Source organism: Poecilia reticulata, chromosome 5 (assembly GCF_904066995.2).
Source record: "Poecilia reticulata chromosome 5, P_reticulata-male-v2, whole genome shotgun sequence".
NCBI lineage: Eukaryota > Metazoa > Chordata > Actinopteri > Cyprinodontiformes > Poeciliidae > Poecilia > Poecilia reticulata.
In genome coordinates, this window is record NC_088834.1 from 24,702,489 (window position 1) to 24,728,287 (window position 25,799).

Sequence of the window (25,799 nt, forward strand, 5' to 3'; positions counted from 1 at the left end):
TATACAAATAAAATTTGATTGATTGATTGATTGATTGATTGATTGATTGATTGATTGATTGATTGATTGATTGATTGATTGATTGACACCAGACAATAAACTGAAAAAAGTGTACATCCTTGGAGAAAACAGAATTTTCTGCTCTATTTATGGGCAAAGTGATAATATAAAATGGGTGTTATAAATATTCTGTTCACAAATCATATTTAAATAACACGGTGAAGGTAAGGGTACAGATTAGTTCCTTCAAACTAATTGTAATTGTACCACCCTTTATTGTGATGAAAATGTAAAATGATCTCTATTTTGTGTGGCTAAGTTTCGTTTATCTGCCGTCTGCAGTAGAAATGACTCGGGGAAGAAACGAAACTAAAACACAGAAAGGAAAAAAAAATACAAATAAATCAATAAAAGGCTTCAACCGGACCGCAGCAGCTACGTTCGTCATGACACTCCCTGGATGTCCTGCGATGCTGGGAAACGAAACTTAAAAATCCGGAGACAGGTTTTGTTTCTTGTGCGGCAGGGTAGCTGGCGCTCTCTGTCTTTCAAACAGGCAGCACACAAAACTGCTCTCAGCTGCAGAACTGTCTTTCGGGTTTAATCATCTTATTTTAACTCAGAAGCAATGACTACATTGAATCAACACTATGAGGAGAAGGTGCGTCCCTGCATCGACCTGATCGACTCCCTCCGCTCTCTGGGAGTGGAGAAGGACCTGGCGCTGCCTGCCATAGCCGTGATAGGGGACCAGAGCTCCGGGAAGAGTTCGGTGCTGGAGGCGCTGTCTGGTGTGGCTCTGCCAAGAGGAAGCGGTGGGTGATTAAAAGTCATGTAATGTCTTTAGCCAAAATAAAACTATGGTTTTAGTGAAACAATACGAAAAAAAGTTAAACATTTTTGTTTTATTTTTTTTGCATATCATATGATTTTGAACATTATCGTAGTTTTGTTCAAATGTTTTTAAAAATATGCAAATCGTATTGGGGGCCAAAAAGTAATTCACAAAACAAGATATACTGAGTTATCTTAACAAAAGTCTGTTATATTCCAGTTTGTCAGTATCTCTGCCTAGCTCTTTCTCTTTCTCTCTCTCACTATCTGAAGTTAAATCAGACCAAGCCTCTCTTGTTTTAGGTAAGCTAGAACTAGAAAATGATTTTTATTTACTAAATGCTACAAGAATGAGGTAAAGAATATGTCTGGTCTCTCACACACCTCTTCAGATCTGTCCATAAATGCTCTATAGAACTGAGATCAGGTTCTATAGATGTCATACACATTTTAAGCCACTTTATAACCACTTGGGCTGTACACTAAAGGTCATTGTCCATTTGGAAGACCATTTGGTCTTATCTTTCTGATTGATGTTTTAAGATGTTGCTTCAGTATTTCCCCATAATATAACGATGCATAGTTGGACACCATCTGTTTTACTTCATGGAATAGATTATTTCATCTATTTCATGTAGTGCACCAGTTCCTCTTGCTGCAAAACAACCTCACAGCATGATGCAGACTTCCCCCTACTGGGTGATGTTCTCAGATTAATATCCCTCTTTTACCTCCAAATGAAGCAGTGGCCATTTTGGCCAAACAGTTCCACTTTAGTTTCAGGACATGCCTCCAGAAATGAAGGTATTTGGACTTGTGAGCATTTCCAAACTGCAATCTGGCTTTATGAAAAAATGTGTATGTGTTTTTTTAATTTGGTGTATGTGAACTTCTAGTTTTAACTGCAATGTGATTTAAGCTATGTTAGCCAAGCAGTCACAAACCTCACTGGATGTGCCTGAACTTGTTTTGTCTTTGACTCATCTTTAATCCAGGCATAGTCACAAGATGTCCTCTCGAGCTGAAGATGAAGAGAAGGAAAGAAGGCCAGGATTGGTATGGAAAGATTAGTTACCAAGAATTTGAGGAGGAGCTAAATGATCCTGCAATTGTGGAGAAAAAAATCAGAGAAGGTACAACACATTTTTCATGCACTGGTAAAAGTATTAAAGTAATTTCTTTACATTGTATGCTTCACTCACCAGGACGACCACCTTTGTTTCCTCTCTCCAGCACAGGACGAAATGGCCGGAGTCGGCGTGGGGATTTGCGATGACCTCATCACTCTGGAAATTGCTTCCCCTGATGTACCGGACCTGACTCTCATCGACCTTCCTGGCATCGCCAGGGTGGCTGTAAAGGGACAACCAGAGAACATCGGTGATCAGGTCAGCATTGTTGATGTTTCTTCAAAATCTGCTTCTCTCCTAGTCAATTGTTCAAAGTGTGTTACATTAAAGTGACTGAGAAGGCTTCAAATTCTGACGTTTCGTGACGATCTTTCCCCAACCTAACAGTAGAGCTGCAGGTGGAGAGCAGCTTTCCTGCTTGTAAGCTTGGGGTTTAGATCACCTTGACCTAGAGTGTTGCCATGTAGCACTTATTATACTGTAAATCTTAAATATGTGGGACATTTCAGATAAAGCGACTCATCGACAAGTTTATTAGAAAACAAGAAACCATCAGTTTGGTGGTGGTTCCATCCAATGTGGACATCGCGACCACAGAGGCTTTAAAGATGGCTCAACAGGTCGATCCTGACGGAGAGAGAACTCTGGGTAAATAGAAATTATTGAGTAAAATGACCTCCTGGTTCTCAGTTAAGTAGTTAAACACGTATGAAATCTCTTGCTCTCAGGTATTTTGACCAAACCTGACTTGGTGGACAAAGGCACAGAAGAGACGGTGGTGGAAATAGTCAACAACGAACTCATCCAGCTGAAGAAAGGCTACATGATCGTCAAATGCAGAGGCCAGAAGGAGATCACAGAGAAGGTGTCTCTGACTGAAGCCATTGAGAGAGAGAAAGACTTCTTTAAAAATCACCCCTATTTCCAGTAAGTTTATTCTTCTTGTGCCACCAGGTAGACTTTGTATGTTGCAAAATGTTTTATTTTTTAAAATTCTTTCTGCAGCACTTTGTACAACAAAGAACTTGCAACCGTTCCCATTCTGGCGGAGAAACTTACTATTGAGCTGGTGCATCACATCGAGGTGAGGCATTAACCTCGATGTTAGCCCCTCAGTGAATGTTTTAGTTTTTTAATGGTTGGAACTTTGACTTTACAGAAATCTCTCCCAAGACTGGAAGAGCAGATAGATGACAAGCTGAAGCAGACTCAGGTGGAGCTCGACCGGTACGGTAATGGACCTCCATCCGATGCGGCGGAGAGACTCGTCTTCCTGATTGATGTGAGCTCCCAACACTGTGACTAACGCTTGGTTGCGAAATTATCCTTCCAACAAAACATGTAAATCCCCGTAACGCTACAGAAAGTGACAGCGTTCACCCAGGATGCCATCAGTCTGACCACAGGGGAGGAGCTGAAGTGCGGAGAGAGACTCAACGTCTTCACTGTGCTTAGGAGAGAGTTTGGGAAGTGGAAGGTGCACCTGGACAACTCGGGAGAAAACTGTGAGCATTTTTGTTTTCGTTGTTGTCTAAGCAGGGACCCAGGGGTACATCAATGCGTGTGTGACATGTCCTTTGTGGTGCAGTTAACAGAAAAATTGAAAGGGAGGTGGAGGAATACGAGGAGAGGTACCGCGGAAGAGAGCTACCAGGCTTCATCAACTACAAGACCTTCGAGGTGATGGTGAAGGAGCAGATCAGACAGCTGGAAGAACCAGCCATCAGGAAGCTTAAGGATGTCGGAGGTGATTGGAGGCACTTCTTTTAGCGTAGTCACAATGCTGACGTAGGCTTTATGTAGACTTGAATCAGTGTTAAATCTAAAAAGGAAAAGCGGTAAATTGTGCAACGATGCCAGAAAGCACAGGGCAAAACTTAAAGACAACTTTTTGTTGTTGAGATATTGCAGTAATAACATGAATCAGTAGAGCTACATTATATCAGCCCTGGTCTTTGGATATGTTTGGTTAGGTGTACATCTAATGAGGAGGCACTGGTGTTCCTATTTGTATGGGTAAAAAATATGTGATATAGCCTTTTTATTAGTAGTATTATGAGGGGTTTTTTTTATCTCTACTGTTGATCAGAATTCTGTCCTTAATGAAACTTGATTGGAGCTAAATATGATTGTGTAGGAAAAAGACTTCCTACACAGAAAATTGAAAAATGTTACATATTACATCATATTTGCATATTTGTATTTTACAGGTGGCGTTTTTATCTAAAGCTTTACTAAGTTTTCAAGATGGAGGTCAGGCTGTGCACTGATAATTAGAGATTTTCTGAATAATTTACAAATAAAGTCAAACTTATTTTCACAAAATAAAACTAAACTGTAAGGTGTTCAACTAGTAACTTAAAATCTGTATCTTTTAAGTTACAGATTAAGCTGAACTCAAAAGTTTAAATTCAGCATTTGAGTCCAACTTAATCTGCTATCTTGCTTACACTCGTCCGTCTTGACTGAAACAGGCCCACAAGTAGTCTTATAATAGATCACATGGAAAAAACTTACACTTTCAGATCAATTATAAATCACCTTTTAGTCTCAAAGTTTATTGGCAACATAAACTTAATTTATGCTGCTCGGATGCGATTCTTCAAAGAGACAGGGAAGTTGATTAGAGCAAACGGAGACCTCTGCTCAAGTTGTATGTAAAGACAGAGGAAAGAAAATGTAGCTGCATGTTTTCGTCACAAAACTTATTGCTCAGTTTTATGTTTTCATCACAACCACAGAGGAATAAAAATAAAGCAACTTTTAAAATATTTTTTCTGTTTCTTCTAGATGCTATCAAGAAAACCTTCCTTCAGCTGGCCATTAACAGCTTCACAGGATTCCCTAATCTTTTGAAAACAACCAAGGTAGCGGTTTAGTTGAGAAAAACTGCGCTACAGCTCAAGTCATAGTATTTCCGTTTTCTTAATTCGCTTCACTGTTTTGGTAACATTTTAAATTTTTATTTTTATTTTGTAGGCAAAGATTGAGGCCATTAAGCAGCTAAAGGAAACCTCTGCTGAACTGATGCTGAGGACCCAGTTTCAGATGGAGCTGCTGGTTTACTCCCAGGACAAGACCTACAGCAACAGTCTGACTGAGAGCAAGAGTGAAGAGGAGAGAGAGGAAGAGACCATCAACAAGGGTCTCAAGGTCCGTGGCATCTCATCCTTCGGTTCATCAAGGAGCACGGTGTTCTGCATGGACAACCATGCAACACTTCAAGAGCTGATGGTGCATCTCAAATCATACTACAAAGTAAGCAAGATTTAAATTACAGGTTCTTCACATATATACTTCAGATTTTATGTCATTTAATTTTTTTTTCTTTTTTCATCCAAATAACTTTCAATACTCCTGTCTCATGTTGCTACAACAAATTCTCACATGCAACTGATGTTGGAGGATCCCCAAAATAATATTTCCTTTGTGTTGTTTAACCCTTATGAACGCCATGCTCAACATCTGAATGTGAATGAGTGGAGGTTTTCCTTCCATGAATGATCTAATTTTGCTAGAAGTCCATCCATAAAAACTGGTAGTAATGTCTTAACCTTGACAGGACTTGGGGTCATCAGTACAATGGTTACTGCTTTATCCCAGTGATTTTCTCTATTGTAATTGAACTGTAATTATCGTTGGTTGATACTCAAATTAACTAATTCGGAGAAATTTAACTCTTCATTCTTAACTGACTGAGATCATTCAACTGGTAGGAAGTTATTAATCCCACAGTTTGATTCATTTCTATACAGAAAACTTTAACTTCTCATACTCAAGCTGCACAGGGTGATTCCTCAGGTTGAGGTTTTTTTTGTTGTTGTGGCAGATTGCAGGAATGCGTCTGGCCGACCAGATCCCCCTGGTGATTCGCTATGAGATGCTGCAGCAGTCTGCCATCCAGCTGCAGAGGGAAATGCTGCAGATGCTTCAGGACAAGGAAAATGTGGACTTCCTACTGAAGGAGGACTACGACATCGGCCACAAGAGGGATGCATTGCACAGTCGCACAAAGCGCCTCATGGAGGCCCGTAGATACCTGGCGGAGTTCTAGGAGGAGCAGCACCGTTCAGGATGAGCACATCTTTTGCTGTAAATGCGTAGAGTAAGATTCTTCCCTATAAACTTGACATTTTCTGCACTGCATAACATCCATCGAAGAACCTACAAGTGATATGTAGTTTATTGTTTAATATATTCCAAAACATCCCAGAAGGCATTACAAATGTTTTTCTAGTATACATTTTCTTTAACAGAATTCTGTCTTAGCAATACATTTCAATAAAGTTTTAAACAACCCAAGTCCTTTTGTCTCACCGAAGATGGCAAAAACTAAGTTTAATGGAAGGCAACGCATTGCTGTAACTGCTCAAACCCAGCAGTGAACTCAAAATGGACTTCAGCGCACCCTTGTGGACATTTGACTCGAATATAAAAAAGGTTCTTAAACGTTAAAGCAAGCAGCTGAACACATGCTCTCCTCTTCAATGTTACCAGTGAACAAACATGGTCTTTAAATATCCAAAATGCAAATTCAAACTTTTTAATCTTAATTTATGCTCCTATAATATTTACATCACTCTGATCTTTGTTTGGTATGCAGTGTGGAATAAAGAAAAATAAGTCAAATGCATTACACACAGAAACACATATGTGCAAGTCAAGTTTATTCAAAAAGTACATACAAAAAAAAAAGAAAAAAAAGAGGAATTATTAAAATCAGTTCCGTTAAAAATCTAGAAAGATTTCATTCTCCATTCTGCGCAGGGCTCTCCTGACTTTGGTCGTCGTTGTCCGATTTCTCGTCATCTGGGAAAAGTAATGATAAGCAATGTAGAGAGGGCTTTGGTTTTAATATATTACAGTTTAAAGTTTAAGTGCCACTAGGGAGAAAAAAAATCCTTACTCTCAAGTGTCTGCTGCAGCTCCTGAATGGTGGTGAGAAGAACATGGAACTGCTTCTTCCTCAACTCCAACTGAACAGAAGATGGGTGTCAAATAAAAAAGAAAGAAACTTACATCTAAACAGAAGAGAGAATGAATGAATTTTCTTTACCTTTGCATCCACGTTCTCCTTAATGTGAGACAAATGTTGGAGTTCTTTGTCTAATGCCTCCAGCTGCCTTCAAGTAAACAAAACAAAACAAAACACATGACTTTAAAGAAAATTATCTAAAAACAAAAGATGGTGTGGATTATAAAATGCTGGCTTACTTGAGGGTCTCATGCCGGTCTGGATGCTGCTGGATTATCTTTGCCAAAGCATCATATTCTGGAAGAACGCATGCAAACGTTTACAATATTCAGACAATCCAAAACAATATAAATATAAAAAATAGAAATATATCTCCCTAGAAGAATACAGTGACTAGTGGAAGAATGTGGTTGGGTCAGATGAGACAAAAAAACTTTTTTGGTTCCACATCACAGTTATGCACAACTTTTTCAACCACATAAAATCCCAATAAAATACTTTGACGTTTACTTGTATGACATTTAAAAGCTCATCAGTACTTTGCCAAGTTTTGTAAAAGTACCAACATCACAGAACTTTACCTTGTCGATTTTTTCGTATTCTCTTCGCCCTCTGTATTTCTTTTTTGCATTCTGCAATCTTGTCATGAGCGGACGTGATGTTTTGCTCTTGAATGTACAAAAACAAACAACCACAAACATTTTAGTTAATTATTTGCCAAAAGATATCGATATTAGAGACTCTTGATAGATGGAAACAGTTCCTACCTATGTTTGAGTAAATCTTCTCGTAATTCTCCATTTCCCGAAGATTCATGTCGTAAACCATCAACGTTTTCCCCATAGAAAACTCACACTGAGCCAGAGTTCCCAGCATCCTCTGATACTGGGTAAACCTGCACACACAGAAAACAGTTGAGCTCCAAAGAACAGGATTTCTGTGAATGCGTTTTAAAATCCTGCAGCAAATTTGCAAACATCTCTGTCCTTCTTGACCCGTTTTAATAAGAAATCTCACTATAAATGTATGAACTCTATTTCTACTCTGGTCTGCCTGGATAGATCTAAACAGACGGAAGGAAAAATACACATGGGACAGGTGATGAGCTCTGAAAATACAAACCATCTTTCCACATCACATTTCCTTTTCTATTAAATTTTTTGAGGAACTTTGTAGATACAGAGCACTACTACAATTCACCCAAACTTGTGCTCAGCATTAAATATATCACATACGTAGCAATTCAAGAAAATATTTTATTTAATGAACCAACACACCGAGGTCCAGACTAGTGTGTAAACTCGCTCACCCTTCCTCCGGGCTCCCAGGAGAGTGGCACCATTTAGTGAAACTCTTCAACAGCAGGTTGATTCTGCGGTCATCTCCAGCTCCGTCACCGTCAATGAGAAGTCGCTTTCTTATAACTTCATCTGCGACACAGACCAGGGAGGTAAGTGGGCACGCTCAAAAGTGTGCTACTAGAAGGCTACTTACTGACTTAGCTGTTAGCATGTTAGCTGTTCTTAGTAAAGACGACTTTTTGTGTGGAATTTAATGGTTGTTGATAATTAAACCGCTTTTATATGTTGATTCTTTACAGGGTTGAGAAGACGGTAATAGAAAATGAGTTCTAACTAAAAGATAAAACGAATAAATCGCACAATTACTTACCATCGGTAACAGCCCCCATGGTGTTGTTGATGTTCTTCTTCTGCTTACAGACACGTTTTCAGCCCATACTGCCACCTCTGGTGGTAAAAGGAACTGCTGCTTAGGACGTTTGAGCTGTAGAAGTTTGAATATCGTGGATGTAATCGTATTCTTCTTTGAGATGTAATCGTATTCACAATGCATTTGCCATTTAGTAAGCTTAAAACAAATATTTTCAATTACTTTAATTCCTTTTGTAAATAAAGAATGAACTGTTTATTTGGAAGCGAGGTTTATCTATATTTTATTGTTTCTCATTGCAGTTTGCTATTTTGGTAAAAGGTAATGAAACGACAATAAATCATTAATAAAAATCATAGTTTTACTACAGTTGTAATTTCACGAGAACATTTTTGACTTACAACTTGCAAAATATGATATAGTTAATTGATGACGAAATCCTCCTACTCTGGGCGTTTAGAGTTTCACTACAGTTTAATAAACCAAAACAACATCCAAGATAGGTGGTGCTGTTACCGTTTAACATCCTAATATCACAGAAATTTTCACAAGCAGAAGTTGAGCCTTTCTTCCCTGGATTGCATAGGCAACTCGGCGAAGATTTAAGTGCGACGAAGAAGAGCAAAAACTAGAACAAAAAAATGAGTGGGGAAAACACTTTTCACTGTATTGTACTCCCTATTTATTATTGACTCATATTTTAATCTTAATCGTTTTTACTTTATTCGGCTCAGTCATTTGTCTGTGTATTTTTATTGCAGACAAAAAAGACCAAACGATAATGCGCGTGCACTTTACGTCCTCGCGCACCGACGTCTGATGGGCGTTAGAACTCTTTTGTAAGATCCGGATCATTTACTCAATTCATTGTCAACAACCATTTAGCTTCCAATCTAATCTCCATCTAGCTCTCATAATTATTCATTTAAATGTGACGTTGATACTTTTCTAGTATGTAGATGTACACATTTGTAAGATATTGCCAGTATTTAAAGTAGTACCAAGTAATCTATTTCCTAAATACAGCAATCATTATTGGGTCTTAACGTATAAGCAGTAAGCCATTTTAAGGGTTCTCATCCATGTTAATTTCTTCTACAGACAGTAATGTATTTATTGCACTGCATTCATGTCTGGTTTTAACTGTGTTGTTATAAATTCCTCTTTGTACTGTTAATGTAAATGTATTGATTCCATTTAATTTTTTTTATAAATTAGCAACATGTTCAATAACAGAGGTCCTACTTTACGCCAGGATATACTCTCCTTGCCTTTATTGAATGTGCTGCCAGGATGGACACAGAATGAAAAACAATTTTGGAAGATGCAGAATCATTCACTGGCTCTGTGACATCCCAGGATGTGACCTGTTTGAACGGCTGGCTTCTGAAAGTCCATCAAATGGGTTTTATTTCATGAGAAAGGTGCAAAACCTCATGTCGAGTTGACTGGAGTGGAGGGAGCTCAAGTAGATTTTAGCCTCTTAGAACTCAGAAATTATATATTCTTTCAGCATTTGCTTGGGAAATGGCACTTTACTCAGCATGCAGCGTGTCAGGAAGTAACATGAAACATCCTGCACAAAAAAGTAAACCAGATTCAAGATTTTTGAACTGCTTATTGTCATGTCATTTCATGTCATGTCGTTTGTTTTTATAATTGTAAAGAAAATGACATAACAACACTGAAGATTTTATATGTGTCAACATTTCTGGTCTCTCTTGTAAATTAAATTTTAAATCTCAACAAGCCCTTCATGGTTAAATAAAAATAATAGTAAAAATCCCATTCAGTACTAAATGAAACTACAGTTTCACAGTTTGTAAGAAATCTGTGATCACCTTTGTGCCAAAGCCTAAAATATTTAGACTTATCAAATCTAAACTAGGGTAGAAAGAGAAATTTACAGCTTGAAAGCTATTAAAGTTATTCAATCTGTGCTATGTATAAAACATTTAACAATTCTTATAATATTACTAAGATAACTTAAGACAAAGGTGAGACCTACAATATAATGAATGGCCAAACTGTTCCACAGATTCTTTAAAATACAAGGCATAGATGAAGAAATTTGAATTGAGCAGCACTCATGTAAGAGCCACTAGTACTTCTTCTCACAATTCAAAAAAATTGCACTATAAGCTTTACAACTAATATCATACTGCTAAAAAAGATCAACAACACACACACACACACACATAATGCACTAAATATTGCCTTCACTCAGGTTTTGTATTTCCATCGTTCACAAAAAAGAGCCGGCACAGCGACTTGACTCGCTCGCTCGCGACACATCACCAGTGACGTCCCTGTCCCAGAATGCAATCTGGTAAACAGACATGGAAGCACCAGGAGAAGACCTCCTTAGAAGCTGAACACTGCATTCGTTTCTCTCCCACCGCCCTCTTTGTCATTCACCCCGTGCATCCAGTTGCTGTTCACCGACCTGGGGACACATTTAGAGCTCCAGTACCCAGGGCCTCGGTAAGTCCCCGGCTGTCGTCGTTCCGTGACCGCCGCTGTGCTGTCAGGCTTCTGGCAGCTTCCTCGCTAATGCTGGCCATGGCTGGCTTCAGGCTAATGTAACAGTTAGCCACCGCTGCTGTGAAGTACCAGCCCCAGTGGCACTCTGAATGGAGCTTATTTATAGTACAGGACTACTCAAACATACTTTCTTTTTGACAAATATGACTCCGCCAGATGTTGGTGGTTAGTTTTTATTGGGGTTTAAAGAGAATTCATCTAGATAGTATAGTTTGTGTTGTTACAAATGTAGTAAAAAAAAAAGTACAGGAGCAACGTTAGCTAAAAATGCTGCCTCTTGTTTGTGTCTTGTAGCTGCTACCCGCTAGCTACCCCATTTGCACCTGCTCGTTGCCAACGGAGACATTTCTCTATGTAACCCTTATAAATGTTTAGTTAATTTCGATGCGCCGTGGATGTAGAGTTTAAATACCACTCTGACGTGAAAATATGTGAATAAATTCACATACAAAGTATGCAAAAAAATAAATTCACTGTGATGAGATAGTTGATTTCATTGTAAATGTTAATGCTCATCCCTTCCACAGGCTGCTTTAAGTGAGTTTACCTGATTTATTGTGACATTCTGATCATAATATGTTCAAAACTAGTTTATGTCGCCATTATTAACCACAAAAAGATGTTTTAACTTGCAGCCACAATTACTCATGTTTGCAGATTTAAACAATTGTTTATATTCTAGTAGGAAAAGTTGGGTTTTTCCCCCCCAAGCACACATACTTAAAGTACATCATACAACAACATATGCTTTGAAGTGTAGAAACTGAAATCAAATTTGACTATTTCTACATAAATCAATGTACGACAGCTTACTTTTGAAACAATGACTTGTTTCATTGTTTTTATTTAGTTTATTTAGTTTATTTAGTAAAATGAAGACATGACTTGGCAAAGTGGTGATTTGACCCACTTTAGCCTAATTTACCCTGCATAATTATCTGTGTCGGTATGTATTGTTTTGTTTTTTCTCCAGATATCCTCTCTGGTGTGTGCCAGCCTGCAAACACTAAAGCCGATGAGGATTGGCTGATCACATTAAAATAAACTCCTTGTTTCTTGTTCTGTCAAGGTAAGATCTCACAGGTTCTTCCATACGTTTTATAATTGTCACACTTAAAAAGTTATGCGTGTTGAGGTTTGGTAAGTCAGTTGTGAAGCAGCCCTGTTTCATGTCTTCTTCGCAAACTTCAGGTTTCTGTGAAATACAACTGGACTTCCAAAAATGTTGAGTTCTTTCATAACGTCACTAACAAAAACATAATTTGTATATAATTTTTTCTGTTCTTTGTTCATTTTGGTTTTTAGTAGTGTTTAGTAGTGTTTAGGCAACATCTGTGGTTCTTTCTCTGAATACGTGACGTTGAAGCCACAAACTCATGAAATAGCTTATTGGTGTTTTATGTGATAGACCAGCAAATGTAGCACATCATTTTTATCTCACAAACAAAAATTGAATAAAATATAGTTTGCATTTTATTTGCTGCTAAAGCTACAAGTGTTGTGAAATTAACTCTTCTTTAAACCTTTCTGTGACTTTCTCCCTGACCTGTCGGTCTGCGGTGTTCATTTTTCTTTATGTTCCTGTTTGATCCTGTTAATGTTCTCTAGCAAACCTCTGAGACCTCCACCGGACAACCGGATTCATACTGAGATTAATTTATGCATAGGTGAGCTCTAATTAACCAGTTAGGTGACTTTTGAAGACCTTTGGACATACATGCCACACCTTTCAGATTTCCCTCTTTATGTTCTTTCTTTGAGAAAAAGTAAACTGCCCAGTTTTGTTTTCTTTCCAAAATCTCAAAGTAAGATGCTGACTGTTACTTTCAGAGTAAGTGTAGTCCATAATTTCCATAAACACTTTCACATTTTCAGTTGTTAGACCACAGGACAGTTTTCTACTCTCATTTGACTTTCTTGATTTGCTCAGGTTGGTTAACAGTCTGCTGCAAGGACAGGACGGCAAGCGCTTTGCAATGCTTTTTTGGTAAACTACAACAGTTTTGATTTTTAAAAAATCTTTTTCAATATTACTGAGATGTAATTAGTGGATTAGGGGCATTTTATGTGGTTGTTTTTAAAAAATATCAGCCATTTTTGCTTGCATATCAAAGTTGCACTACTGATAAAGCTGATGCATAGTTGCTATAAAATAAAGAGATGTACTTCAGTTTTGTTCATTTGTAAAAGTGGTTGTGGGATTACTTTCTAGCTTCTTCTTGTTCTTAGTATTCTCCCTCTCGACGTTACAGTTCCTGGGTTACAACTTCAAGTTGGACCATTTTATGAGCTCAGGAGAAGATGAGTAAGACAGATATGTAAATCCGAAGCAGGGTAAGACCGACTGATGAGTAATAACTGCAAACCCCACCTATGAAGTTATGAGTAATCTCTGTATAATTTCAGCCCCAACTGGGTTACTTATCTTCCTCTAGGCTTTGTTAAGAACTTAGTTTATACAATTGAAATGGAGCTTGAAAAAGTAATTTGTGCTTTAAAAAAAAAATTATAAAAAAATCAAAAGAATAGTTGCAAATCAAGCCAAACCAAGCTTTGGATTGTGATGGTTTTGTTTTTTTGTTTTATTTTTGTGCGGCTGTAATGAACTACTAAGATTTTGTTTGGTCTTAATCAGCAAGATGATGTTTATAAGAACTGCTACTTTCTTGTGTCATGTGTGACTGACTTCATTTCAGTTCCCCCATTTTACAATTCCTTCCCCTAAATCGTACCTACGCATTGCCATTTCGTACCTTTTTACTACCATTTTGTGTCTGTAAACAAACCACTTTGAATTCAAGATTTAAAGCGTACTGAATGCAGTTTATTTTTAATTTTAGTTAATCATGCGTAGGAAAAATAAATATTCCTAAAAATGGTCAAATGTTCGATTATATCGCATTTATTTATTTGTTATTTTTTGTCTGAAAACCATTTAATTTTGTTATGATCCCTGTCTGGACCAATCCACTCCTATAAAATATAGCAGATTATATTCAAACGCAGATTGAAACAAAACAACTCTTAAGTGACGACCTGCTGATAAAATATTTAATGCGCAGTATCACATTTCCCATCATTAGATGATAGAAAATCATTTAAACTTGTTGGTTGCCAAGGTGGATATAAAAACATGTTTCAGTCGAGTACAAAATGGAGCATGGTCCTGTAACGGACACCATTTCAGCAATCAAAACGGCAAAGCAACGACATGGTCATCACCCTGTGAGGATTTATGGTTTACACCAAAACTGTACTGAAATTGTGTTCCAGGTAGGACTTTTATTTCAGTTGATGTACCTGTAGATTTCTAGTGTCAGGTGTACAATTAAATGTAACAACATCTTCAAGTAACACGCAAGTTGCACCATTTAGTTTTAAATGGCAAAAATGTCAGAATTAGATTACTGGCTCAAATGATGCAGATGATGAAAGTTCAAACAGAAAAAACCAAAATAAATTGAGTAAAACACAACTTTCCAATGATGACTTGATTTATTAAGGGATTAGTATTTGCTTACTGTTTTGAGGAATTGTTTTTAATTCAACAATGTTGGAGGGTTTTTAGGCATGAAACACGTTATAGAAAATCACTTAAAGTTGTTGTCAGTGGATCTAGAAATGCCTTTTCAGCCTTTTAGTTTGAATTATGCAGCACCGTCTCGATCATATTTAAGTCAAAACTTTTATAAGGCCTTAAATTTGTATTTGTTTAAATTTATGGCAAATCAGGGTTTTCTGGTAGAGTTGAATTCACCAAGTTGTTTAGGTCCTAAAGCTACAACATTACCCCAAATTATCTCAATGCCATCTCCATGTTTGACTGAAACGATACTTTCTGAAGTGTACGCTGGTACATTATAAGGCGCTACTGTTGGCGACTGTCAGAACAGCAAAATAACCACAAACAAGTTTCTTTATTTTCCTTAGCCTAATCTGCTATATTGTAACTACAGCACACAGTTGAGGGCCACAATGTCCTGTCATTTTACTAGTAACTTGCCTGAATTCTAGCTTCCTCTTCATAGACTGACATAACTTACCGACTGTCTTTAAAACATTTGCAAAAGCTCTTTTTCATCCTTACAACATTCCTATCAGTCTCCCTTCTCTTTCTTTTCTTTCTTTCCATGTGTAGCTGCCTGTCATCAGATGACAACGTGATTAAAAAGAAATAAAAAAGAAACATCAAAAAGCGCACCCCCACACTCGAAGGGACACGCACTTGAATGCGTGAAGGTGAAGGAGCAGAGGGTTGGCTAATCGGTCTGTGTCTCTATTGATTACACCATTTACACATGCACAATACTAGAGAATAGTATTTTCTCTATTTCTAAATAGAGAAAATACTTAGAAATAATTTTGTTTTAGCACCCTCTCTAGCGCAGCACCCATATGCACTTTTAGTGCCACTGACTATGAGCTTCTTTCTCTGAGATGCTGTTATAGTTTTACATGTGATGTAATGGGACGTACACCTTTCGAAAACATTACTGTTGTTCCAACACAGTTTGTTTCCCCAAAAGTCTTGTCAATCACAGTCAGCAGTGGTCTTGACCCCATATGTACCATTTTTTGCCCAGTCTTTTCATTGTTCAATTATGAACTTTGAACCTAACTGAGGCAAGTGGTGCCTGTGGCGCTTTAGATGTTGTTCTTTAGACACGTCCTGGATGATGTTCTCTCTTGGAGTAATTTTGGTAGGCCAGCCATTCCCAGGAAGGTACGCTACTGATCCAGGTTTTTTTTTTCATTTTCATTTGTGAAAAACAACTCTCACTGTGGTTTGTTGGAGTCTCACGCTTTAGAGCTATAAAAATGACTTTGTAACCTTTTCCACATTGACAAATATCAGTCCCACTTATATTTTCACACAAGGAAAGGTTGGTTTTGATATCCTTTTTTTCTTTTACAAAATGAAATCTTCATTTGAAAACTGTATTATGCTTGTGGTTTCTAAACACAGTTCATAAAGAAAATTATTTTCAATGGTTGAGACTAAGGAATCCATATCTCAGAGGTGTGGTTGTAACAGCTAAAATTAAGATTGAAGAAAATGAGCGGTTAGTCGTTATCTGATACTAACACTAAAAATATCTTTAACTTGAGGTTGTTAATTCCAATTTGGTGTAGTTTCTTAACTTAAAAGTGCACAGGCAGGTGAAGACAATTAAGAGGACATTCCAATATGCCTTTTATTTTAGACATCAAGAAATCACATTGTCTTCTCATTCTAACAGCTTTAGTGTACACAAAAGAGCTGAAAGATAGAAGGCATTTATCACCAGTGTGTTATTTTCTCAATGGTACAATATTCATTTTTAAAAAGTCTTGTTTTTTTCTTGCTGTTGGATCAGGAGTCATCATTTAGAAAGTGAAAGTAAAATTAACCTTGTTTTGTAATAATGCTTGTATAACAGAGGGATTTTCTTAAAAGTCCAAGGAGTAATATTGAGCTATTTTTTTCCTTTTTTTTTTTTTTTTTTTTTTACATCATCTTACTTTGACAACTCGGCAGTCGGCACGGTTTAAGAGAATCCACACCTTTGGGCAAAACATCAGTGTCCCACATGCAACACAAGCCCTGCACACACTGGCCCACTTCCTTGTTCTTAGCAGGAAGAAACTGTTTTCCAAGCTGTGGACATAGATTGCACAACGCAAGCCATGCATATCCAGTCTGTGCACATGAAGGGTATACGTACTGAGATTCTGAATCCAATAGTGCATTTTAAAAACGGAGAGGTAAGATTTACCCAGTTATTGGTTTCTTATTTCATCTCTTCTTTTGTGTACAGTTCTAATACTCTGAAAAGGTGCTACTTACCATCTTACCCAGTCATACGGTATCGTAGTGTTCTACCGACAGAGTCTTGTCTGTTCCCTTTCCACTCTTATTTCCACAAGGAAAGGTTGTGGAAATTATTCATTATTCATATTGCTTGATTTTTTTATTTTTTTTCAAAACGAACAAAATGTACCTTACCTGGACTTCAGTGGTACATTTTGCAAAGTTGAATAAAGACATCATTTTCAGAACATTTTTACAAAACTTAAGTTTTCTTTACTTTGATACCCCAAAATTAAACTCGATGTCAATAATTATCTTAATTTAACTTCAGGACAGCTTTTTTTTAAAGACTTCAAATATATGTTTGAGAACAATAGCGAATGAGCAGCATCATGTGAATGTCACACTTTTCAGGTTTGCATTTTTTTTTAAATGTTTCTTTTAAAGGGTATTTGCAACAAAAAAAATGTGAAAAATAAAACTTTTCTTTTTGCTTAACATAAATATTTAGTGACTGACAAACATTGTGTCATCATCAGTATTTATTCAAAGCCATTGCTTGCATATACACACTGGTTTGGGTGTGTCACCTCTGGGCTGTTCTTGGGTTTTCACACACAACCATCTCTCAACTTCACAGAAAATGGTTCGAAAACATCCAGTAAGGTGCATCTGTGCGGACAAATATATCTTTTTCTGAGGAGATTGCTTTAAGATGATGGAAATTCCATATTAGTACAAATTATCAGGTGTTACACCCAAGTATGTTGATGGCTATATCTGAACCCACATATCAAACCTTTACACAGGTGGGCTACAGCAGCAGAAAAACACACAGGCTGTCACTCTTATCAGCTAATAACGGGAAACTGAGGCGTATATTTACACGGACTCAGCAGAATTGGACAATAACAGATTGGAAAAAGGTTGCCAGGTCCAGCGAGTCTTGATTTCCTCTGTGACATTCGGATGGTGGGGTTGGAAGCTGATGCAAAAACACGAACGCATGAGTCTATCCTGCTGTGTTTCATCGTTCAACGCTGCTGGTGGTAGTGTAATGGTGTGGGAAATATTTTCTTTGGCCCATTAGTACCAACTGAGCATTGTTTCAACATCACGGTCTACCTCATTGTTGTTGCTGACCACAGATGTGTTTCCGACTCCTTGTTCTGGGTCATGTCTGATAGAACCAGCAAGATATACTGTACCTAATAAAGTGGCCCTGGAGTGTTCGATATATTCATATTATTTTTTAATTTAATGCAAAATGCTATAGCAAAGCTATCGTTTCAATATGGGTTCTGCATAGTGGAAGAAACAAAGCTTATGAACACATACGAGTCAGGTGACGCACAAGCGTTAGTGTTACCTAGATTACGACCCAGAGACCTCCAGCTGAACTGCCAGTGAGACTTGGGTCTGTTCAATACATAGGAAGTAACGCGCACAGGATGGTTAATTAAATTATTTAATTATTTTATTTTATTTTTTTTCATTTGAGAGAGTCGTCTGCGAAAAAATAACACAAGTGCCGGCCGTTTTAAATATTCAGTAGGTAAGAAAGCCGTCCTATCCCGAGCTCGCCCATAGCTGACTCTCTCTGTTGTTACATTGTAGCGGAAAGAATGTCGGAAAGGGCCGAGGATGACGTCAGGGGGGAGCAGCGCCGAGCGGCCAGGCAGCAGCTGAAGCAGCAGCAGATCCAGCGGGGAGAAGGCTCCACAGCAATGGCGACTGTTGCGGAGCGGAGATCGCTGCCTAGTCCTGAAATAATGCTGGGACAGCCTTGGAGCAGCTGGGTCGACGCCGCCAAACTCCACGGACACGACGGTGAGTTCCTCGGCGTCCCGAATGTGCGGGATGAAGCGAAGGGAAGCGCGACAGTTGCCAGTCCCGTCCTTTTTTTTTTTTTGATTTGGCCGATTGCATGCAGTTTTTAGGCTGGATATGAAGAAACGCTACTGGTAGCAGCAGCACGGTCAGACAAGCAAGTGCAACTATTTATCTGTGCCTGTGTCGGATCGCCTTGTTTTCAGGTGCTGAATCGGAGGAAAGTTTCAAAGACTTAGGGAAAAATCGAGAAGCCATGCGTTTGTGCAGAGAAGGTGAGTGTTGTTTTTTTTTTTTTTTCGCTGTAGGGCCAAAGGTGTATTTTGGTTCTAGGGGTTTGAACATAAAACACAGTGGCTCAAAACACTTTACGCGTTTGGTTCAGTCAGAACTTACTATAGCTCATGCGCATCAACAACAACGTAAACAACTGGCTATTGAATATGAAACATGGTTGTTAACGTGCTTAGTTTCACCTTTACATCTGTACACAAAAACAATAGGAGTCAGCAGTTAAGTTTAGGCCCAAACATACTCACTGCTTATTCTTTTCTCTCTGCAACACAGATTTAGGACGATTCTTTATGTATGTGAGGAAATGTCTAAATAGTTGTGTCTTAAAAGAAACTACTACACCTGAATTAAGAGTAGTGTAACTTCATGTTCCCAGGCTAAAAATAAAGGCAATTGCAGCCTTTTAAAGCTGAAATTAAATGTAAGGCCTTCAAGTTACATTTAAACCAGTAAAAGGTTGTGACCCAAAAAAGCACAACAAAAATGTCTATTTTACAAAATAACTCGAATGTCGCCATAAAACTTTCAATGAACGACATTAGATAAATGATGTCTCTTTTAAGTAGTTAGAATGTGTGTAGGTGATTGAACTTTTTTTAAAAATTTTTTATTGAACTCAAAGCCACAATCGTTATTGTAGAATATATTTTCACTAATATAAGAAAACAATAAATAATATCCTGGCTTGAATCAAGGAGACGTTCAGCTTGTATCGTTTTTAAAATTCATTATTTTAGTTAAATCCTGAAATTAAGATTATTTGGTTCATTTGAAACTAAATGTGCTTGTTAAACCAAAACTTCAGCAATGACTTCCCTGAAAATATTGCTTTCATAGAGGAAAAAAGAAAGGAAATTATACTATGGATGTTTTCGTTCAAAACAGAAACCCTCAAAACTGCAACTCGCAAAAGTAAATAGAAGCCGTTTTTGAGAGGACGGGAGTGCTATTTATCGTAAAGTGACTACAGCATAAACGTCAGCACACTGATGGTTGCATAGCTAATTTTATTGCTAAGTGTCTCCATTTGTACCATTTAGCATGTAAAAAAAGCTTTAAGTCAATTTGCTATAAAGTTTCAAAGCAGCAATTTAACTCTTTGTAGAAACAAACAATTCTTAATTGAATCTCAGTGTTATGTCCTTAAAACAAAACCTTTTCCCAAGCCATCACAGTGACCTAATTCTAAAAAGGCTGTAGTTACAAAGACTGTTTGTAAGAGGAGGCTTCTTCTTTCCTTTTGTAAAAAGTTGGGATTAAATTCATTGTAGAAACCGGCATAAAATATATACCGGCTGCTATTCTGCTGAAGCTTTAGTCAATTTTCTTCCATTACAGGATCAACATTTTATGGATTTAACTTGTATATTTTTACTTCTTATTGCATTATTTACAACACAACAGAGGGAATATCCTATGTCTTTAGAAGTCAAGTCAGCAAAACAAACAATCCCTGAGCTTTGCCATTATTTTAGCCCAGAATGTCCTCTTTGGGATACAATCTCTCTTCTGGCAGAGACTTGTGGTCAAGATGAAGGACAAACTTTTCCTCCATTATCACATGGTCTTGGAAACACAAAATTAAAATCAACCATAAAACAAAAAGGAATAAAATACACAAGACATTAAAAAGGTGTCCCACATATTTAAAAAAACAAGTTAAAAGCTGCAACTCTTTTAACTTAAAGGTTTTTTTTTTTTTTTCTTCATTAAACAAGATGGCAAAGAGATTAACCAGGGCTCAGCCTGGTAGGAATATTGTTCTACACATACTGAGGATGTGTTTAGAAATGTAGTTTTGTCCAATTCAGTACAGAATTTAGGAATTATCAGAGGAATATTTTCTGGAGTCCTGATGTGATGCACAATTTATAAATATTTGAGCAGACGGCACACAGAATGTGGTCATTTGCCTGTCTGAGCTGCTTGGCGTCGGTTTATAATTTATATATTTGTAACGTCTCGTATACTGATCTATGTCCTGATTTCAGGCCAAGATTTTGAATGAGCATCAATACAAAATGCTATTTTTTATAATCTGTCCTATTCCAGGCTAATGGGACAGATTAGGTAGAAAGCTTGATCAGGATGTAGTGGGTGACAAGATGGCCAAATTGCTAACTTGATTAAAGAATCCGTTTTGTTACAATAGATACCCGAGTTTGAGTTTAAGGTTATTCAAAGAACCTCATCACACTGCGTCGCACACCAAATCAAGCTCAAGACTAGAGAGTTTCTTGGCGTTCCCTCAGAAGGAAAGATTTGGGCATCCAATATTCACACACCATGAACCTGGCTTTAGTTGTGTCTATCTGGTCGAGTAAAATTATGTGAGTTTAGAAAACCAAAATGTTTTACAAAAGCAACTTTAGTGGTTGTACAGTTAGTTGAAATGATAGTTTTGCACATAAATTAGGGACACCCTCAGAGACCAAATCACAGATACACATTGCAGTTTGTCCAGTGATCGTTGATAGCCAATTGCTCAAGCTCCCCGTCAGGTCCTGCTTTCAGTCTGAGATCTATAAATGTTCTGCACATCTGATCACCTAGAAGAGTCCACCCGGATCAGAGTTGTTACAGAAATTTCAACTGATCCGGCATAAGTAGGTAGCCACAAAACGGAGATGGTCATGATGTGAAGTGGTAAGCTTTCACGCATCAGATTAGGACGTTCAGCAGAGTCCGATGCAGATAACATGAGGATGACAAACAACAACTGTACAACAAGCGTTGACGTGATTTCGACGGCCACAAAGAGGACTGCACTGTGGAACAGGGCAAGATGTTATTGAATATTGAAGAAATGCCCAGCGCACATTCAGTGTCTAGTGCTTATGTCAATGCCAATGATTTTTAAACCAAGCTCCTTTGTTTTTACGATTTTAGCTGCTTGTTTTGAAGTGACGTAAGCATTAGATTGACTTGTATGATCTGAGTGACTATTTGAGCCATAACCAGTCTGCATATTTAATGCTGAACTGTCTTCCTCAAGCAGCTTCAGAGGTTCTATAACCTAAACACTTGCAGAAACAGCCTTGCTCCCAAGTGTCAAGTCAATGTGAAAGCAGTGTGATCATAAGGTATGGATGTCCCAGGAGCAGGAATTTTAAGTCTAACCTGCATAGACCAGAAGTGAGCTGTGTAGAGTTCTTGCCTACAGGTGCAGTCCCTCAGCAACCCTAAGCCCTTTGTATGTCAAAGATGTAAGCTGCAGATTGATCTTTCTTGTCCTCTAAGTCTGAAAACATGACGCAAGTGCTTTTTGCTGATATAGACTCCATTCAAGCAGAGCTTTGGAGCTCTCCCTACTTTGCTCCTTTTTGTGACCAGCGGCAAAGTTTGCCAAGTCTTGAACACCTGCACAGTTCTGCCCTTCTCTGTGCCGAATACAATAGACACTGCTCTCTCTGGAAAAACCCACTTCTGTAAGATCTCTGCCAGGTTTTCCATAGGAAGTGGCTTTTGTTGAACTCTGTTGTTTTTGGACGGTCTGTGTTGTCCTATAATATCTGTGTATCAGCTCTGAATATGAGATTTTCTCCATTTTTATAGCCAATAAAAATGACTCAAAAGTAAATAACCAACATCTTTTTTTATTACATCTTGTCCAAATTAGGGTTGCGCAGTATATCAGGCATTTTATCTTGATCGTTTTATCAATTATGCAAATAATTGTTGTAAATATGAGGTAGTGATGCACAGCTAAATGACTAGTGATTAAAATATAGCAGTTTTCTGACCTCTAATCGACAAATCAGACCTCTAATAAAACCAGAAGTCTGCATCAAAATCTAAAAGTCTAATTAGAGCATTTCTCTTAAGTAATTATGTGCTGTATGGCAATAATATCCTCTTTACAGCGTTGGATGCTGTAGGGGTATGTTAAGACGTTTGGCTTGTCACTGAGAATTGTTAGTTTTTACATAGCCAAAACAGGATCTATAAAATGTAATTGAAATTAGGTGAGTGGCTTTTAGGAAAATATTGCAATACTGATGCTGCAAAGTGTTAATAGTGGAATAGATTACAATTAGCACTTTTTATTCTTTAGCATAACACAATGACCCCGTGTTTCTCTGTGAACTTTAGTACCTCACTGACTAAAGAAATGAACCTGGTGTGGATGTTCACGGAGAGTTAAGAGTCATTTAACTAGCCAGATATGTTGTGGATAGTAATGAATGAACGTATAACTCTTTGACATAAATCCTTCCAAACGTTACATCCAAACAGTCCTTTGCAATCTTGATATTGCCATAGCGATTCAATATATTGTGAGGCTCTAGTTAGTTTATTTTTTTCCATTAGCTTCCCTTTCTATTCTCAATCTTTCTTCTTTTTGCTGTGAACAACATTTACAGTTGTCTGTGTATTTATTGTGTCATATTATCAACATTCTGTCCAGTGTTTTGCTGTTACTGCGCAGCTCCAATCCCAGTCTAATCTTTCTTTACTTTTCACGAGTTTCAGAAAGTTGAGGATTACAGCCAGGCCTTCTGTTTGGAGCTCTATCTAATATTAAATTCTCATTGGTCAACATGGTGTGTTGTGTACATATCCTAAGACCAATACACTATTCCTGGAAGCTCCAAGTGACAGGAGCGCAGCTTTATTGCCACATGTGTTCGTGTCTTCAAAGAGACGGCTCTTTAAGCTCTAATAGTCTCTCCGCATCCATTTTAAGTAGTGACTAGTCTTTAGAGGGATTTCTTTGGATCTCTGTGAGGACATGTCATTTGACAGCATATCAGTTTAATTCCTCCCCTGGTCAGATGAAGACTGACAGGCAGAGTGGTCGTTTTAAAATTTCTGCTAGGGCTGCTAGATTAGCCGACTTGCAGCCAGCTTGGAACACGTTCTTTGTTATGTAGCAGCGTCTGTCGGTGACTGTTGTCTGTGTCATAGAGCCTGATCAACACATGCTGATCATGCCAGAAGTTTGCCTTCATACAAACTGTCTGTCTGCATGTGTGTGTGTGTGAGTGTGTGTGATGTAGGGGTACCAGAAGCGGATGACTTCACCTCTCCGTTATGAGTCACTGTTAGATTCCTCCTGTGGTATAGCTGTGTTTCCACGCAGATCATTACCAGAACACACACATCGTAGAAATAAAGGCCAATTAATGATTTATGAATTCGGCAGGCTGTTATGGGTTTTTTATGAATTTTACAGTAGCTCTGTCACAGTTAGCAAAGCTGGGAAACGCAGCGCCACTGTCAGCCACGGGTCAGACTGAGCCAGCATGTGTGGCGCTCAGAGGCTGTTAGAGCCGCTACGATCACACCTAGCTCATCCATCACTGCCATGGCTGAGGATGCTGAAATTAACTAGACTCACACTGCTTTCCTCCAAGACTCGCAGGCTCGATTTCTCCTCTTCGTTCTTGTGTTGCCAAGGCCTCGGCCTGGTTCTCAGCTCTTTGTTTGGTTCTGAGCTTTGCTATGTTCCATGTTCTTCTGGCCTTTTGCCCCACCATCTTCAAATGGTCTATAAATGGTAAATAACTGAACTTGTATAGGCACTTTTACAGTCATTTTGACCACTCAAAGCTCTTTACACCAGAGCCACAACACTTACACACATTTATAACCTACCTACACAGATCTGTAGGTAAGTTGAGTGACGTGTTACAGGAGGAAGCTGGAATTGAACCTACAATCATTGCAAGACGACCGCTTACCCTCTGAGCCGCAGTCATCCCTAATAAACGAAGACCACATTGTAAGGTTCCTCCTAGAGCTAAAAGTATGTTGAATCACCGTTGTTACCATGTGCACAATATCACAGTTACAAAGGATGATGAATTCAATATTTTCCAGTCCCAGATATACAAATAATGGCTTAAGGCTTGTTAGACTTTCACTGCATTGATACCCCATACTTTATGTGATGCCTTACTCACAAGTCATTTTATTGGAAAATCCAACAGCAGATTCACTAATAAATGTTTTCCTGATAAAGCGAAGGCTTAGTTGCACACCCTAAGATTGTCTTAAGAGTATAAAATATTGGGACCTTAAGGAGAAAAGTCAACTAAACAGATATTTCTAGACTGTTTTTTTTATTCTAATGTTTAAGATAAAAAAAATGAGTATTTCTGTACAAATAAATAGCTCTTTTGATTTATATTTAGTTAGCATCCTTTTCTCTGATTTACTGACAGAAAGCCCACAGATAAACGAACAATCATTCAGAAATCTTTGAGTTTGGTTTTATCAGGTCTGTGTTACTTTACTGATTTAGAGGCCTAGTTCAGCATGGTGGCATTTCATTTGTTCAAGATACAGTTAATAAACTAGTTATTTAATAACCGGGTTTAACGGGTGGAAATCTTTAGGCACTTGCGGTTCTGAATCGATTGATGAACCTTTCACCTCATCAGTAGCTAAAACTAAGTCCTTCATGATCATCAGCCATTTTTCTGCGAAACCCATTCCGCCTTTTTCACTGTGCCGGTTCAGAGCGCGATTCCTCTGGACTAGCTTTGGAATCGTGTCACTTTGTTTTAGTTTTTCTGTGGTGCATGTGGATCGCTGATACAGTGAGGTATCTTAAAGGTGGGATGTTGTCAAATAAAATAAATAAAATAAAAGACCTCTCCATTGTGCCTCAAAGCCGAGGAGGGGCTCTCTCTGAAACATTTAATCGGTAAGCTCAGGCTTTGAATATTTGAAGTAAAAAATCAAAAATCTTATGTTTCGTCAAACATGGCTTCAGAAATGACTA

The 25,799-nt window shown here is 38.0% G+C and overlaps 3 protein-coding genes across 5 annotated transcripts in view; 2 read left to right on the forward strand and 1 right to left on the reverse strand.

Annotated features, from left to right (window-relative positions):
* The first annotated feature begins 413 nt into the window (after positions 1 to 413).
* Positions 414 to 6,266, forward strand: LOC103465032 (interferon-induced GTP-binding protein Mx-like). Its single transcript, XM_008409531.3, has 12 exons — positions 414 to 815; positions 1,830 to 1,967; positions 2,068 to 2,222; positions 2,474 to 2,612; positions 2,693 to 2,891; positions 2,970 to 3,048; positions 3,124 to 3,246; positions 3,328 to 3,469; positions 3,553 to 3,711; positions 4,755 to 4,831; positions 4,944 to 5,222; positions 5,794 to 6,266. The coding sequence occupies exons 1-12, from the start codon at positions 629 to 631 to the stop codon at positions 6,016 to 6,018; spliced, it is 1,902 nt and encodes a 633-aa protein (XP_008407753.2). The 5' UTR covers positions 414 to 628; the 3' UTR covers positions 6,019 to 6,266.
* A 348-nt stretch (positions 6,267 to 6,614) lies between these two features.
* thoc7 (THO complex 7) lies at positions 6,615 to 8,731 on the reverse strand. The gene is made up of 8 exons (XM_008409532.2): positions 8,611 to 8,731; positions 8,249 to 8,369; positions 7,707 to 7,834; positions 7,521 to 7,607; positions 7,179 to 7,236; positions 7,021 to 7,087; positions 6,871 to 6,940; positions 6,615 to 6,773 (listed from the first exon to the last, which is right to left on the reverse strand). The coding sequence occupies exons 1-8, from the start codon at positions 8,627 to 8,629 to the stop codon at positions 6,712 to 6,714; spliced, it is 612 nt and encodes a 203-aa protein (XP_008407754.1). The 5' UTR covers positions 8,630 to 8,731; the 3' UTR covers positions 6,615 to 6,711.
* Positions 8,732 to 10,911: 2,180 nt separating this feature from the next.
* The window catches only part of atxn7 (ataxin 7), a 28,548-nt gene continuing 13,660 nt past the window's right edge, over positions 10,912 to 25,799 (forward strand). For 2 of the 3 annotated variants that reach the window (XM_008409533.3, XM_008409536.3), the window contains exons 1-4: positions 10,912 to 11,094; positions 12,128 to 12,223; positions 18,563 to 18,775; positions 18,982 to 19,050. In XM_008409533.3, coding sequence (XP_008407755.2) covers positions 18,571 to 18,775; positions 18,982 to 19,050 — 274 coding nt within the window. In that variant the 5' untranslated portion in view covers positions 10,912 to 11,094; positions 12,128 to 12,223; positions 18,563 to 18,570. Of the gene's footprint in view, positions 11,095 to 12,127; positions 12,224 to 14,178; positions 14,428 to 18,562; positions 18,776 to 18,981; positions 19,051 to 25,799 lie in introns of those variants that run through there. The other variant, XM_008409534.3, reaches the window with a different exon arrangement.

Excerpts from the sequence above, each read along its gene's own strand:
- LOC103465032 (XM_008409531.3), top strand. The coding sequence starts at position 629 with ATGACTACATTGAATCAACACTATGAGGAGAAGGTGCGTCCCTGCATC. Across the intron at positions 2,892-2,969 it reads AAAAATCACCCCTATTTCCA|CACTTTGTACAACAAAGAAC; the intron begins GTAAGTTTATTC and ends TTCTTTCTGCAG. Across the intron at positions 4,832-4,943 it reads ATCTTTTGAAAACAACCAAG|GCAAAGATTGAGGCCATTAA; the intron begins GTAGCGGTTTAG and ends TTTATTTTGTAG.
- thoc7 (XM_008409532.2), bottom strand. Across the intron at positions 7,608-7,706 it reads GAAGATTTACTCAAACATAG|AGCAAAACATCACGTCCGCT; the intron begins GTAGGAACTGTT and ends TGTACATTCAAG. Across the intron at positions 6,774-6,870 it reads GCTGCAGCAGACACTTGAGA|ATGACGAGAAATCGGACAAC; the intron begins GTAAGGATTTTT and ends TACTTTTCCCAG.